The sequence below is a fragment of the Sinohyriopsis cumingii genome, unplaced genomic scaffold, assembly GCF_028554795.1.
Source record: "Sinohyriopsis cumingii isolate HCF-2022 unplaced genomic scaffold, ASM2855479v2 utg001237l, whole genome shotgun sequence".
In the NCBI taxonomy this organism is placed as follows: domain Eukaryota; kingdom Metazoa; phylum Mollusca; class Bivalvia; order Unionida; family Unionidae; genus Sinohyriopsis; species Sinohyriopsis cumingii.
This window is the reverse complement of record NW_028315973.1, coordinates 1,708,123-1,725,522: the sequence shown is the minus strand read 5'-3', so window position 1 is coordinate 1,725,522 and position 17,400 is coordinate 1,708,123. Positions and strand designations below refer to the sequence as shown.

At 36.2% G+C, this 17,400-nt stretch overlaps 1 protein-coding gene across 1 annotated transcript in view; it reads left to right on the top strand.

The window, feature by feature from the left end:
• Positions 1 to 1,983: 1,983 nt before the first annotated feature.
• LOC149772711 (uncharacterized) overlaps positions 1,984 to 17,400 on the top strand; it is a 49,227-nt gene continuing 33,810 nt past the window's right edge. Inside the window, exon 1 of the mRNA XM_089947455.1 lies at positions 1,984 to 2,178. Coding sequence (XP_089803581.1) covers positions 1,984 to 2,178 — 195 coding nt within the window. The remainder of the gene's footprint in view (positions 2,179 to 17,400) is intronic.

Below are 17,400 nucleotides of genomic sequence, written 5' to 3'. Positions count from 1 at the left end.
ACTGAAAAACAGCTACTAACAAGCTTGGACAAATAGTTATATAATCAGTGTGTTTTGTTATCCTACACAAATTGGTTCTATCGTCAGGGTGTAGCTATGGAAACCGATGTCAAACTCCTGATATCTTGTCTCTGTGTCATTTTTGTTGTGACAAACGTAAGTGTGACACATGAAAGCCTTGACTAACATAGACGGGGTTACAGTCACGTAATTTGGTTTAGGTCTGAGCTATTATTAAACCCTGCTGGACGACAAACGAATCCTAATAATATGCCAAGATAAATTCACATACATGTTTTCATGTACCGATTACGACAACGCTGACAAATGAAAGTAATAAGAACAAAAAAAAGTCTACAAACTGGTAATTCTTCTTTGATTTCCATTTTAGTGTGCCTTCCTCTTCAGAACCATTATATATAAGTTTATTATCTATTTGTAATTATTTAGCATCAGTTGTAGAGAGAAGTGTAAAACATTGTACAAGATATAAATACAAGACCACCTTTTGGAAAACACCCAGTGCTATGTAAAACTCTTTAAATATGCGTGTTTTTTCGTATCTGTAAATGATACTTATGGGGTTTTGTACAATGAAAGAAAAACAAAATATTTGTATATACCGTGCCATGCTAATACATAGAAGTGGTTAATATAGTTTAGTGATATTCAATTGAAGCACATTGTTCATAAATTAGGAAATGTTTTTAACTGTTCTAAGAGGCTGTCTTTCTTCATAAGGGACTCAAGTTGTAATGACAATTATTTACATACAAATATGCCTCAATTATTAATTTCGTTCCTGTAGTATTGCAATGCCCAAATTTCTCCTCAACCGTCTGCCATAACACCTCGAGCAAGGACTCCTACCAGAAAGCCAGTGTAAATTCTGGAAAGAGCGTAGAACCATCGAAATGGTGTTCGTTGCAAGGCTGTTGTAAGAAAAGAGCCAGGAGCAGAATTATGACCTATGTCAACCTGACCAAGGCCTTCGACACTGTTATTAGAGACGGCCAAGTTGATGATGGAAGATCATGGCCAAGCACGAATGCCAAACGAAATTTATCACTTTGGTTTAGAAAATCCACGACGGTATGGGAGCTTTTGTCGGGGACAATGGTGCGACGTTTGAACCCTTTTCTGTCTCGAACGAGGTGAAAAAAGGCTGTGTACTGGCACCAACACTTTTCAGTCTTATGTAATCAGCCATACTCACTGATTCCTTCAGAGATGGTGACGTAGGAATAGGCATCAAATACCAAACTGGTGGCAAACTATTCAACGTCAGAAGGCTTCAAGCAAAAACTAAGGTCACGACAGACATAGTCAGAGACTTATTATTCGCTGATGATTGCGCTCTCAACGCTGGCTATAAAGCTGGCATGCAACGCAGCGTCGAAAAATTCTCTGATGATTGCAAAAGTTTGGGCCTTACGTTCACCAAATAGAAGATTGAAGTAATGTTAATATATCAACCAGACCCAGGAAAACCGTATGTTGTGCCAAACACCAGAGTCATCGGCCATAAACTGAGCGCAGTGAACAAGTTCACCTATCATAGTGGCACATGTCCCAGAACGTCGTAATCGACGACGAAGCAATTGCCAGGAATACAAAGGTCAGTATAATGTCTGGAACAGAGGAGGCATTAGTTTATAAGCAAAGCTGAAGGTGTACAGAACAACAGTATAACCTACGCTATTATACGCCTGAGAAAACTTGATATGTCTCAGCGCCACGTGATTAAATTAAATACATCCACACAACTTGTATCAGCAAAATCCGCAACATCAAGTAAGAAGACAAGATCCCGAATACTGAAATCCTTGCCCAAGCAAGCCTGCCCAGTATCTACACCATCCTGATTCAGTCACAGTTGCAATGGACAACATTATTTGCCAGACCACTGTCTTCAAAACAAACCTCTATTATGGCAAGTTTGAACAAGGAAAACGCAACAGAGGAGGCCAGAGAAAATGATACATGGAATCGCAGAAGACATCAACACAGGACTTTGGCATTAGCTATGACACGTGGGAGCAGACTGCTCATGAAATAAGAGGAGTGATGCGCTCCTCCATTGTCAAAGATGCTGCAGCTTACGAAGCCAAAAGGACAGCCTCAGCAGAAAAACTGAGGCAAGCCAGGAAATCCCGAGCCAGTAGATCCACAATATGCGTTGCTGCCATCCACCTTCCACAATGCCATTGAACATTCAGGGCGCACATCGGCCTCTTCAGCCACCTGCGCACCTATAGACATTTTGTTTTCGCTATAACACTGGATGACTAAAGTGATCACTGATGGAGAAACTCATATGTGTAAGTATGCATGTACATATGCATGTACATATGTATGTATGTATGTATGTATGTATGTATGTATGTATGTATGTATGTATGTATGTATGTACTTATGTGTGTATGTATGCATGTACTTATGTGTGTATGTACGTACCTATGTATGTATGTATGTATGTATGTATGTGTGTGTGTGTGTGTGTGTGTGTGTGTGGATGGATGTATGTATGTATGTATATATGTACTTATGTGTGTATGTATGCATGTACTTACGTGTGTATGTACGTACCTATGTATGTATGCATGCATGTATGTATGACTGACTGACTGACTGACTGACTTTATTTCCTCTTCAAAAGAAATTACATCAGACTAAACAAATTCAGGATAATACAAGATCATAAAATAGAACAGAAAAGTGACAAAAATACATTAGTAATACAATAGTAATACTGTGTCAGCTACCTTATTGACAAAACGAAATATCTCAGTACCTGCAATTATGCAAATCTGCAATCATTTGGCTGAGCATGGCACTGATCTTTTAACAGTTGCTTGATGATGATAATATTTCGAAATGTTAATGCGTCAATAGTGTTATGTGCTTAACATTAAGTTCGAGATAGCAACGAAAATGAAATGGAAAACTTGTAACAGTGTAATTCTATATGTAGTTTTTTTCATATGACATATATTTATGCATATATATACTTGTTTGCGCGTATGCGTGAGTGCATGCATTTATCTATGACTGACTGTCTAAATGACTTAATTACCTCTTCAACAAAGATTATATCAGGTTACCAAGATACATATTATACATGTCATAAGATTATGAGACACAGTATAGAAGAGAACGCAAGCATGATATATATACATCGTCAACTAAAGCATTTACAAAACGAGATATATAAATACAGAAGTCAAGAAACAGTCCAGATATTTCCATTATTAAATCAAATCATAATATACATTCGATCCAACTATCCATCTGTTTGTCTGTCTCCTTATATATATATATATATATATATATATATATATATATATATATATATATATATATATATATATATATATATATATATATATATATATATATATATCGGTATTTGTGAATTAGAGATGGGAAATGCTTATAATATTATGTAGATTATCCATTATGAGAAAAGTGATTTTGTTTTTTTACGTTACCCCGTTTTTACTTTGAACGGAAATGCGTAAGTTTTACATGCTCTAAATGAGCAGTATAAAATCGATAGTTTTGGATTAAGGACAACATAAACCTGAATCTTCTGCAGATAAAAATTCTGCATAGCGTCGTGCAAATTCGTAACATAATTGAATTAAACGTTGTCTTCGATTTGGCTACGTCTTATTAAACACATTAGAAGCGATGCTATTGAAATGATCAAATTGTGTAACTTTGGGGAAACTAATAACATAATAACATGGTTAATAGGGTGCATAGCAAAGGAATTTCTAATTGGATGATTCTTATTTTCATCTGTTTGTCGTGGCAATAAATATGGATGATCATAAACTTTATTACAACCTTAGAATATTCTGGAGGCGAATTTGTTGATAATATTTTATGGAATTTTCCATTGTAAATGACCAACACCCAAGGCATTTTGTTGTGTCGAAGGTCTGGTGACATACTGTGTATAAACGGCATTTTGAACAAGTATTCATTACTATTTTAATATAAGTCTGCGGAATCCCTTTTACATGTCTTCATTTATAATTTTAGAGGAATTATTTATTTAAATTATTCATTGGAATTACAAAGCGTACTTTGACATTTGGGACCAAAACACTACTTTGGGATTGCTGAGGACTCATTCAAAGACATTCTAAATTTATATCCTTGTGATATATCAATACTATTGGTATATCAACTCAGTCAAGACCATAAGTACTTCAGCACATTCAAGACTATAATAATTAATTCGAATATTCTTTACTTTTGCACTTGTTATAGAACGTTAGGATTATTTGGGATTTATTCATAGTACTGTAAATTCCATGTAATGGTGTAAGCTTTTGCAGATATTTTCGTAGTATATTCTTTTTTGCTCAGCGTGACACGTTGCCATTAAGATTGATGATGGCCAAGGCTCACAATAAATTAGCAGCTTGCCATGGTCAACCTCTCTTGTTTGGAGGCATGATTGGATTTTAATTAGGACTCGCTAGGACAATGGTACAAGCAGATATGTTAACGTAAGGTCAAGTGGAGGAAATGACAAAGTAGAGACACGCCATACACACATTATGGGAAATCTTGGGGTATTTGAAATAGGTGTCATAAAATGGAATTGTTCAGGAATAGTCATTAATAAAGACAGACTAAAGAGAATTATTCTGACTTTAATGGAAGTGTTAAACTTTTGAAGTTAATATGAAGTTAATTCCGATTAGCTAAGCTAAACGAAGGGTGTATTTCCCTGAAGAAACTGAAGGTTCAAAGTAAATTCCTTGCGAAATTCGGCAATTCAAGTTTTTCTTTGGAAGGGAAAGATGGCTCCGAGATCAGTTCTTATGTTACGTGTTTAGGCTCGAATAAACGGTAACACAAGAAAACCTGAAAACGACAAGCTTTGAAAAATTTTACAAATAATCATCCCACAAGCTGCTTTCTTCTCAAATTTGAAAAACGTATACATTTGTATAAGACATATTTCCATCATTTTATATTCTTCTCAGCATTAAAACGTAAATAAAATGTGCCCTAATTTCTTTACACTATATTAAAAGCAATGACTTGGTAGGGTCCGTAAATACATTTCTTGAACCAAATTTCGAAGCACAAACTGATTTCAAGTTTTACCTTACTTTAAAAAATGTTCCACAAAAATATGGAAAATATTGTCACTGACTCAACTTGTTATGAACTGCGTATATTCATTATTTAGTGTCGCATATTGTTTAAGCACCCTACAACAAATGAAAGTGTTTAGGCCAAATTTCTCAATGAATTTTAATGCAAAGCTGTATAAGTCGTCACACTCGTATCAGTGTTTGAAAACAATTGGAAAAATAGGGCTTCCATGAGAGTGACATGGTGTAGCGTCTGTTTACCAACTCGACTGTCAGCTGGTTATGATCGCAGTATTCATGTTTAAACACAGAAAAATGCACGAATACGCAAACACCGAATTGGTAAAATACGCAAACCTCCAACAGGTAAATTCGCAATATTCAAAGTCTTTAGTCTAAAGATGTTGCATAATGTAGACTGTTGGGTTCAACCGGAGTTTGATTCTACCCCCACCCCACCATTATTCACGTTATCAATAGGGTCCTGGGAATAATAAAAACCGCTTAATTCTGATATAAACGCAGTCATGAATCGGGAAAGGACTATTTCAGTACAAATGTATAAATGGGTTTAACGGCATGTAAGCACGGCACTGGCAATATGGTACCGTTTAAAAGTAAATTCTTAAGAAAATACAGATAAAGAAATACAAAAAATGTTAAGAAGATAAACCCTTTGAAATAAAAACAAACATGTATTACTACAAGATAAAAAAGTAATTATGTTAAATATCTATGAAACGTATATACTATAAAATACAAAAGTGAAATAATAAAAGAACATCCTTAAAACATCTTCTAAAAAAGACGAACATTTTCTCCGGTAATACATCCTCATAATGATTTGTAATGCAAATAATGCAAATAAATCAAAAACTACTGGCAGTTACTGCAGTTCGGACTCTTAATTTATTATGCATTATGTATGTAGTAAGTAGTATGTGGTGGAGATAACTGGGAAATTTGTGGGGAGAGTGCTGCGTTGCTGCATGTTTATTGCTTGGACATTAACACATTATGCTGATTCTGTCAACAGCCACATACATGTTTTAGGAGTACATGATTGGCCTTTAATTCGAAACATAGTCTTGGAGTCAAAGTGTCTCAGCGCTTAGATTGTTGTACCCGTGACCAGTACGGGGGGGGGGGGGAGTGTTACCAGCACTGCTAATGGAGACAAATTTTTAAACATTTCTTCGAGTTTCAGTCAATTTGTTGCTCACCTTTTTCATATATTTACGTCTGACACAACCCACTTCTCTCCGCGTGAATTGGAGTCATGGCTCGCCAAAAGTAGGCACGTGATCAAGCTTGCTCATAGCATCCCGTTGATCTGTTGTTCTTCACGGGACTTCCTCCACAAAACCTACTGTCTGCCGTGTATAGCCTGCCTTATGTTAAACATGTCGTTGCAGTCCCACAGCCCCCGCCTCCATGAACTTTAGAGTATGTCTGCAGTTGATAATATAACATACAGATTAAAATCATCAACCAGGGACCTAAGACTAAAGATAAAGTAATAGTTTATGGTTGCTTCAATCTGGAATGGAGGGTGTTTGAGGGTGTGGGTGTGGGTGTGGGTGGGTGTGTAATTTGGATTTTTAACGTAACTTTAACTACAATGCGGTGAAGCAGTCTATGGTGCTGTCTCGCACTGGGGCATCATACCACAGACATGTAGCAACATGTCCTCTTAACCTTTTTATTAGTACCATTTTTATAAGTCTTTGGTATGATTCTGCCGGGGTTTGAACCTGTGACCTACCGCATCCGAGGTGGACGCTCTAACCACTTAGGCGGCGGGAACTTTCATGGACTGGGTGGCCTAAAGGCGAGCTTTCAAAATATGAGGCTCTAAGGCTATATCCTTATTAACCTTTTGGTTAGTCCTGTCCTGATCAAGCCGTCTGTATTGCCTGATTTCATGTTATCCGAAAGTTACCGCTCCATTGGCCCAGCAGCAGGGAAGGCGAACCCACCTTTTTGTAGGAACGTCCAAATGTCATAAATAAACCTTCCTACAAATGATCGAAAAAAGAAAAGTGTCGACCAAATTTTTAAAAAGCGTCGACACTTTACTGAGAAAAATCCTCCTGAATCTTTCTAATTAATATTATTTTATTGTCGTTGGTGATTTTTTCTAGTTTATTATGCACGTTGTTTACGCAATTACGTCAACGCGAGGTCGCGCCTTCCCTGCTGCTATTAATTAAAAAATTATTGTTATAATAAAATGGTTCACTCTGAATCTCATACTGCAAGAATACCACGAGAACGATTAGAAGCAATTAAGAAATTTTTTCCTGTTAGAGTCTCATTTAGAGAAAACTTACGAGCGCAGCAACAATCACAAGTTGAGTACGAGGAAGACACTAAAAAAACTATTTAAACCCGTCACTATAGCTACTGAAAAAGCTTCAGCGGCTGCCGAAAAAACTATATGGGGAGATATTAAGGAGGACGAGGAGGAGAGGAAAAGGGGTATTTTTCCAGTATTAAAACAATCCGCAGAACAAACTGAAAAAATAGCAAGAAGAACTAAACAGACAAAGAAGACGTTACGAGATCTTCCAACTGATATAGCTGCGGCTCAGCCTCTATCCGTCGATGAAAAAATACTTGAAGGTATTGGAAAACTTCGTACTGAAGTCGCCGACGTGGAAAAAAAAATTTGCACCTAAACCCAAACCAGTAAAAGAAAACGTAGAATTGATTAAAACATTTAGAGACAAGTTTATCGAATATATTAGAAATACTAAAGAAAATGATTTACCCGAAACAATATTATTTGGTATAGATAATAAATCTGATATTTTAAAACCCGGTTATGAAAAAAAACAAACAGTGAAGATTTTATTAGATGGGTATATCGTACATATTGCAACAAAAAACAAGCTAGAGGTCCAGAATACAAAAGTCTTGATGAAGAAGTAAAAAGACTTTATAGAGAGAAAATAAAACAACGACAACTCTCCCAGCAGGAACCTTCATATCCACTTCCTCCACCTCTGCAACAAATAGAACAACAACAATCTTCTTCACCGCAGCAAAAGTTGATGTCGGAACTTAAAGGATCTGAAGAGATACTTAAAAAAACAAAAAAAGAAAGATCACCCTTAAGACTATTTAAGAAAACAACAGAAGAAGGAGCAACTGGAAGTGGTTTCGGAGGTAATATTATTTGTAATGATAATATCCTCGATGACGTGTCACGGTTAGAAGTTCTCATAGGAGGAAAACGTGCCGGAAATAATTCACCAGAAATAATTAATGAAGCAGCTGATATTTGCCAACGATTATTTCGCGGCGGCATCATGGATATCGGCGTTTACCGGGAACTTATTGATGAGCTCGTTGATGATTAGTCGCCGCGATTAGATAAATGATAAATAAGATAAGATGATCTTACACAATAATTATCGTAGACCTGTACCGGTCAGAGTAGTAAACTCACGACTACCAGTCTACAGAGCAATTTACGGAGATGGACTTGGTGATGTTGCACGGCGATTATTTACAAGGATAGCCCCAAAAGTAGCATCTGTTGAAAACAATTATCGATGAAAGCTATCGATGTTGTTCGTTAAAAAGCTCCTGGCGCAATTATCAATTTTGCTGGTAAGGCGTTCTCGGCGATCAAAGATAGACTAGCACGATTAATAAGACGAAAACGACAACCAGTAAAATTACCGAGTACTGAAGTGATGCCTGCAGATGTCAGTAAAATAATAAATCAAGAAGCAAATAAAAAACTAGCAGCGTTGATGGATCAAGAATCTGATGAAGTACAAAGAAATATTACTGAAAATTTAATAGCAGGAAGTGGTCCTCGTCGACGATGATTTAGATCGTAGTAATTACAATAAAATGTTTAAACGCGTATCTGATCCAGCATTTGACATGGACGTACTGATTTCTAAAGATGAATCGGTAGGTGATTATCAATTTTATTCCTGTGACGCAAGACAACCAAATCAGCGGGGAAGAATAGAATTACAGGTTCAGGATACAAGTAGATATTTCTTGCCTGCTGAGGCGTTTATTGAGGTAGAGGTTAAACTTGTAACGAATGTTGCATCTGATACGGCATATGATGCTAATTTGCGAGTTGGTTTTGTCAACAATGGGATTATGGCACTTTTTGATAGTGCCACATACATGATTCATGGAAAAAATATCGAATCGATTCAGAATAATTCGATGTTGCTACAACAATAATTGGTCTAGCGAGATATTCTGATGATTACACAAGATCGGCCGGTCCAACAATGATGTTTGCTAAGGATATTACTAACCACGCTGATCATGTTCAATATACTAAAATACGGACACCACGAAATACTGCATCTGATCCACAACCAGTTGCTGATGGTCCTGAATATGCAGCTAGACCAGCTGATGTTTTTGATATTATAGGAAGTGTTAATGCAACTTACAACTTAGGAATTGCAACACGCCGAGCAATATTGAAAGGTGACAATAGAGAGTTTTCGTGTGCGATTCCGCTGTCTCACATCTTCGGATTTTGCAGAAATGTTAGAAAGGTCATCTTCGGAGCTAAACAAACAGTTGTGCTCGCAAGAAAAGGTGATGGCGAGGTGCTGGTGTTGCTGATGGCAAAGTAATTATAAACAAACTGTCACTGTGGATGCCTGTATTAACTCCATCAATTACAGAAGAACAGAAATTATTGTCTTTTATGGATCAAGGCGTTAAATCATTGCTATCATGGTTAACAGTAACCACAGATGCTATTCAAAGTTCTATTCGGGGTTTATTTACATGGCATATAGCATCACAACAGGGTGTTTCTGCGCCACGACATATTTTTATTGCGCTGCAAAATATTAATCGGATAGGTAGTCAGGAACGTTCACATATGATATTTGACAATTTCGGTGTTAGCGAAGTTTCGTTGAGGATAAATGGACATCAAGAACAGCTGAAGATATATTGTTAAATTATACCACAAATCACGTAGCGCGTGCATATCATCGTTTGATGTCATTCATGGCACGTGATCAAAATGTGGATACTGGTTTGCAAATATCACAGTTAGATTTTACAAATCTATATCCGATTTATTATTTTTCGCTGGAACACCTTGATTTATCTAGACAATCTGTCGTTGATATACACTTTCCAGCTCGTGTTAATAACCCGCCAGGTGGTGGTGTTGATTATAGAGCAATCATGGTTATACTCAGTGATAAGGCAATGTTACTTGAAGGTAGTAGTGATCGAATGAGAGTCATTGATGCACCAGTGGAAAATCTTTAATCGTGTTATTTAGAAAAAGATATTTATATAAAAATGTCATACAATCACATTAATGTCGCTCTAACTCCCGGTCAGGTGAAAAAGTTACAATCAAAAAACGCCAACAAATGCGGAACAAAAATATCACTAAAGCGAGATCAGATTTCTAGTGGCGGTCCAAATAAATTATCGTTGACAAATAATCAGATTAAACATCTCAATAAAGCGCTGGAATCAAAAACCGGAGTTCAATTTCATCTTTCTTCGAGCGCCATCAAGGACATGGGTAAAACAGGTGGCATTTTTCCACTTCTCGCGGCCATTCAGGCATTAAAAGCTGCTGCTGCTCCAGCAGTAGCAAAAGCAGCCGCGTTAGGTACTGTTGGAACCGCTGCTGGAATGGCTCTAAAGAAAGCAACAGGAAAGGTATACAAAAAAGGGACGCGGCCTAAGATTGCCAGGATCTCGTTGTGGAAGAGGTCTGAGGCTTCCAGGATCACTTCGTTGGACGCTCCAGCATCAAATTTTGATTTACTTAATGCTGCTAAACAACTAAAAATATCTGCCTTTAGAGGTGTTTTCATGCGAGATCAATTACCACAACGACCAAACAGCGTTGAAACGGGTATTATTAACCTTGACTCAAATTCAGGACCCGGTACTCATTGGGTATCATACGCAATTGATCCAGGTGGAATTGTTTATTTCGATTCGTACGGATTAGCTCCACCCGTTGAATTTATCAAGTATGTCGAGCCACTTCATAAAAAAGTTTGGTATTCAACGCTACCAACACAAACAATGACAGATCCACCAATATGCAGCCGTGAAGCAATTAATGTACTTAACGCCATATCAAAATCATCCAAACCGCCACATAAAGTTGTGCATGATTATACAAGTAACCGCTTCGTTGCGCGCAAGGTGTTTTAAACAGATCAAGGATCTTATATAATGGTTGATATTTACAGAAGATCTTCCTCTACATGTAAGAAAAGTAAGAAAAAATCCGATGACATCGATTTGTCAAAGTACGTAACTAAAGATGAACTCGCTGATATTATGAATCTTGCTGCAGTTGACCGAGATAAAGTTGTTGTTTTTCAGGACTGATATGGTGTTTTAAAAACGAGTAACATCAAATGGAATGACATAGTTCGACGAGTACTCGGTGCGGTCACGGATAACATCCCTGTGTTTACTGACAGGGGACAAATCAGGGATTCAAGTATGTCGTTTGCAACCATCAGAGATGAAATTGCAAGAAGCGTTGCTAATCGCGTGAAAAATACCGGTGACACAATGACGGGTGAACTCAGCATGAACGGGAATAAGATAGTAGTGTTGAGAGATCCAACATCCGACGAAGACGCAGCAACGAAAAATACGTCGACGTCAACTATGACACTGTAGATGGTAAATTATCCATGTTGCGGGCCGAGTATGAAGTTCACGTAAACGCGTTCACAGATCTCCGTAGAAATTTTAGAAAAATTAACGAAACCGCAGAGGAATTTTTTGGTACTCCGCCCATCGTTCACGCAAAACTATCTGATATCAAAACTAACATCGACACGATTAAAAAAACACTCGAAGACATCGTAGCGGGGATTCCTGAGATCGTTAACAAAATTAGTTTGATTAAAATTCCACGTGGAATAACTCCCGGGCATATTACCAACATCGTATACACAGTATCATCTGGATTTGCAACATGGTCAACGCAGAATAAAACTATTAAATATACCGCAACAGTCACTGGCGTGTACAGGCTATCTGTGTTCAGTGCTGAAAAATTCGAGATATTTACAACGTATCCATGGCGTCATTCAACTGATAAGTTTTCTGGAGTTGTAACTATCATATTAAACAAGGGAACCGAAGAAATATTTATTCTGGAAGCAACTGATAAGAAATTAACCGCAACATCTTACTGGTGATGTTTGGAATTTGTAGCTGAAACACCTCAATTGGTTACTGCATAAAATATAATGAGTACCTCAATCGACGATGTATCTCAATACAGGTATAATCAAACGCGTGAATGGCAAGTAAAATTAAAAGATATCATCGAACAATATACGGTAAAAGTAAAAAAATATCGTCGACGACTGGTTATCGTCGACGTGATTGTTTATTCAGTATCCGCTATTGTTGATGGAACAGGTGTTATATTGTCAACAATGACGATGATGGCACCAGTAGCCGTAACAACTAGCAGCAACAACTATTGCAGGTGTTTTTAATATCGTAGCAAAAAAAATATGCACCTGCATGAATGAAAAATTATACGATTACGTAATAAAATTACACACAGCGACGGTCGCATATTCCAAGTTATCTTCGTTGTTATCAGGAAGTCTCAGCGATGGAATAATTTCTGATTTTGAGTTTTCAGAAATGATTAAAAATATATAACATTGCTGTTAAAGGTACGAGTATTAATAATGACATCAGTAGAGCTACTCCAGCAGATCGTGACAAACACAGTTCCACCAAAAACAACAATGATCTCGATAAGCTCGACTAATCCCGAATTTAGTGTTAATTTTCCAACTGCGATTCGCGCAAATGAATCGCGTTAGCGCAATTACGAGTATATTGCAGCTGGCCAAACAGATCGAAATCATTTAATGGAATACCAGCAAACAATTCGCTTGTATTTGCTAATAAAAACAAACCAGATGGAACACCCGACTGGAACGTTGTTTGAATACCAACTGGCAGTTATGATGTCGAGGAAATCAATGAAGAATTTCAACGTAGAATAAAATCAATAACAGGAAAAGAATCAAAAATATCTATTAACCTTCATGAGCCAACTTTATCAGCAACGATTGAAATAAATTCACCTGATTACGCCGTTGATATTTATCAATCATCGATAAGATCCGTACTAGGTTGGCCTGAAATTCCACCACCGATACCACCAGAACCGAAAAATTCTGATTATGTCACGGATAGGCAATCATATCATGAAATTACCCCATCATACAAACAACATCTACTTGATATAAAAGATTTAATGATTGATTACTCAATTTATTTCATCTTCGATGATATATACTGGTATTTTAGATCTGAAAAAAATATAGAGGAGGGGGGAGAGAGATAGAGAGTGTTTCTCTTCGCCTAACTGATATCATTAAATATTTTGAAGAAATCAACCGAGAATATAAAACACAACTAGAGCGACTACGGCAATATTTCCAAGAATGTATCTTTGATGCAACGAGTTCATGTAGAGAAATAATTGGTCCCGCGGAGGTATTAAATCAGCTTGTATCTGACATGGAATATATCAACCGGCGAGTAATCCAGGCAACAATTCATAACACTAGCAAGGGCAAACAAGATTTTTATAACGCGTATTCGATAAAAGAAGCTGATCTACCGAATTACAAATTCCCCGGATATAACGTGGATGAACTAAAAATAACCTCTCAGTGATCTTATCGACGAAAACTTTCATGAAATTGTTGAGGCATGGAGAAAGATGATACCACCCGAGCCTATCCTCAGACATAATAACGACCCACAAGGAGGCGGTAGACATGTTTTACCACGAATCGTTAATATAACATCAACGATCGCAGTCAATCTTGCTTGTGACGTAATCGATGGCAGCTATCAAATAGATCTTGGAAAGTCAAATCAGGCTTAAGAATGATATATCTTATAAACATTCACACTACACGTATCTCCTGGGAGTTTGATCGTGCAAGAGCCAAACAATCCTGTTTATCTACGTACACATAATCAGTATTTGTCACGAATCAATTTCAAGCTCACCAACCACATAGGACGATTAATTGACCTCCGTGGGGAGGAATTGATTGTGAACCTACATATAAAACCTTAAAGACTTTTATCGTAATGATTTCTGTCTTAAAGACTTTTATCGTGATGATTTTTGATCATAGATCTTTGATCTTAATATTTTGTTTTTTCAGAAATATTTTATTTTTTCAGAAATATTTTATTTTTTCAGAAGTATTTCATTTTTTCTGAAATATTCCAACATTTTTAGTCAAATTTGTTATTTTTTTCAGCTATTTTAGTCGATTTTGTCAAAGAAAATTCATCAAATTACATTTTTTCGTCATGTCAAACCTCAAGCGGTTCTCTAATTGATTTATCGATAAATCGTTAAAAATCAGTAAAATTAGCTCAAAAAATGAGATTTTTCAAGCGATTTTTGTGAATTTTTCTGGTAATTTTCGAAAAAAAAATGAGGATTTTTAACGATTTATCGATAAATCAATTAGAGGACCGCTTGAGGTTTGACCCGAATGATATTGAAAAATTGATCAATTTTCCTTGACAAAATCGACTATAATAGCTGAAAAAAATAACAAATTTGATTAAAAATGTCGAAATATTTCAGAAAAAAATGAATATTTCTGATAAAATAAAAATAAAAAATTCAAAAAAATAAAATATGTCAGAAAAAATAAAATATGTCAGAAAAAATAAAATATTTCTGAAAAAATAAAATATTTCTGATAAAATAAAATATTTCTGATAAAATAAATATTTCTGATAAAATAAAATATTACACGTGCTCGGTCGTTTCATCAGTAACGAAGTTACTCGCTGACATAATCTTTCTTAATTGTCTTATACGAGTACTAATTATTTTTTTTTTGCCTCGTATTCGTGGGATAACTCCGATCTAATTTTTACTACTGCAGCAGAAAGAGGAACGAATTCCTTCACTTGATCATTTCTATAGTAGCTAGCGAATGAAACACCGCAGCCTGAATTCGTTTTATGAATCTGTATTCGGATGATAGTGTGTGTATTCCTTGGTTCTTACGTTCTTGTAAAATTTCGAAATCAGAAACATCTTTTTCCAATTTTTTAATCGCAGAAATAATATCATTAATATTTTCGTAGTTCATTATTATACGGTATATATTTATTTAAATCAAATTTTTAACAATCTGAAGTGTTAGATGTATGGTTTCTTCACTCGCAAATAATTCTCATATGAACTTCTAGTCTGCCACCGCAGACTAGCAAGTTTAGAGGATACACAACATTAAACCCCATAACTTCTAGTCTGCAACCGCACACTAGCAAGTTTAGAGGATACATATAAAGACAGTACAACCCCATAACTCATAGTCTGCCACCGCAGCCTAGCAAGTTTAGAGGCAAAAACACAACATTTAAGCCTCATAACTTCTAGTCTGCCACCACACACTAGCAAGTTTAGAGGCAAAACACAACATTAAACCCCATAACTTCTAGTCTGCCACCGCACACTAGTAAGTTTAGAGGCAAAAACTCAAAATATAAGCCTCATAACTCCTAGTCTGCCACCGCACACTAGCAAGTTTAGAGCGGCCTCATAACTCCTAGTCTGCCACCGCAGCCTAGCAAGTTTAGAGGCAAAAACACAACGTATAATGCCAGTATATATAGTGGAGGAACCCGGGAAAACCCATAAATGGGGAATTTCCTGGGTTTTTCCGCATCAGTGATAGAAGTATCAAAATGACAAAATACATTGTATGTATCTCTGCAACGGATCTAAAAATAGCTTACTGTGTTGGATTTTGTACGATGTAAAATACGTTTATTTTTTATTTTGGGAGCTATAAACCATGAATATCTTTCTACGAGTATAATTATTGACATTAATTACGACGTAGATGGTTAATTGACTAATTACTACCATAAAAATCAGAAATCTACGGAGAAAGCTATATTACAAAACTATCTCCCTTTCGATCAAGTCGAAAAATAAGTAGTATACGAGTGGACAATGTTGGGTCAGCAAGACAAAAATTAAATAAATGGTTAATAAATATAATTCGAGGTAATTACTTGATAGTGATGATAGTTGATCTCTTTAACAATATTGGAAAATAATTTTCTGCTTATATTTTTTAGAGAAGGCGGATTTGGTTATATTTTCTGCTACAAAATATACAGAATGCGGGTTAATATCAAAATACTTTGCAGCAGAATTTATTGATTGAAATATAATTTCCTTGTCATTTTCTGTATTTGTAGATTTTACCGCCCTCTTTCCGGTTGTTTAACATCTCCCAGTATTACCCCGTGAAGAATTTTCGCTATATGTAATAGCCTGAAGGTTGGATAAATTATTATTCCGAGGATGCCTGTCAAAATGATCGATAACAAGACCGTCTTTGATTATCCGAAAGAAACACTCTTACACAAAACGATGACAGTAATAATTTTTCTTTTTATCAACACAATACATCAGACAGCCAGTATTGGTAACAAAACCAACTGGTCTTTTCAACCTACAATTTCTGATTATACCATCACGATTTGATTCGTAGTTTGTTATTGCAGGATGTGGGACAAATTCATTTTGTTCCATTATACAATAATATTATTTGTTTAAATCATAATTTGTCTGAAAACTTATTTAGATAATCCTCCACGGATTTTATAGTTCGTCACTGACATTATTTTTTTATCATAGTATCTCTTAAGTTCGCGATATTTTTTACCACCACAACGCGCACATAACTCTGCTTTTTCTCGTACTCCAACACCACATCGCAGACACGGTATCGGTCCTAAACAACCTTTACGAACTCTATGCAAGTGAATCCCGCAGAATTCCTTCCTGCATGGTTTATTTCAGGGAGTTGACGATCACATCATCAACCATTTGCACGTGTTCTGTTGATACATTCTATATGTGATATTTTTTATTTAAATACTTGTCTGAAATATAATATGGGAGAATTCGAGAGCTTATCCAGAATCAAGCCTTGGAAAACAAGTAAATTCAACCTCGACAGGATATCTTCTGATTTACCAATAAAACATCTAGTTGATAAGAAAAATAAAAGTTTGATCAATAAAATTCACGACGCCAAGAAAGAATTTCACGCAGATGGTGCATCTCATGTTTGGTCAACGTTCAAAATTATACGCGACAAAGATATCATCGACGCTACGATGAATGACAAACGAGCGGCAGCTATTATTGAGCAGCTCGATGATAGAAGTTTTCTTTTCAGAATAAAAT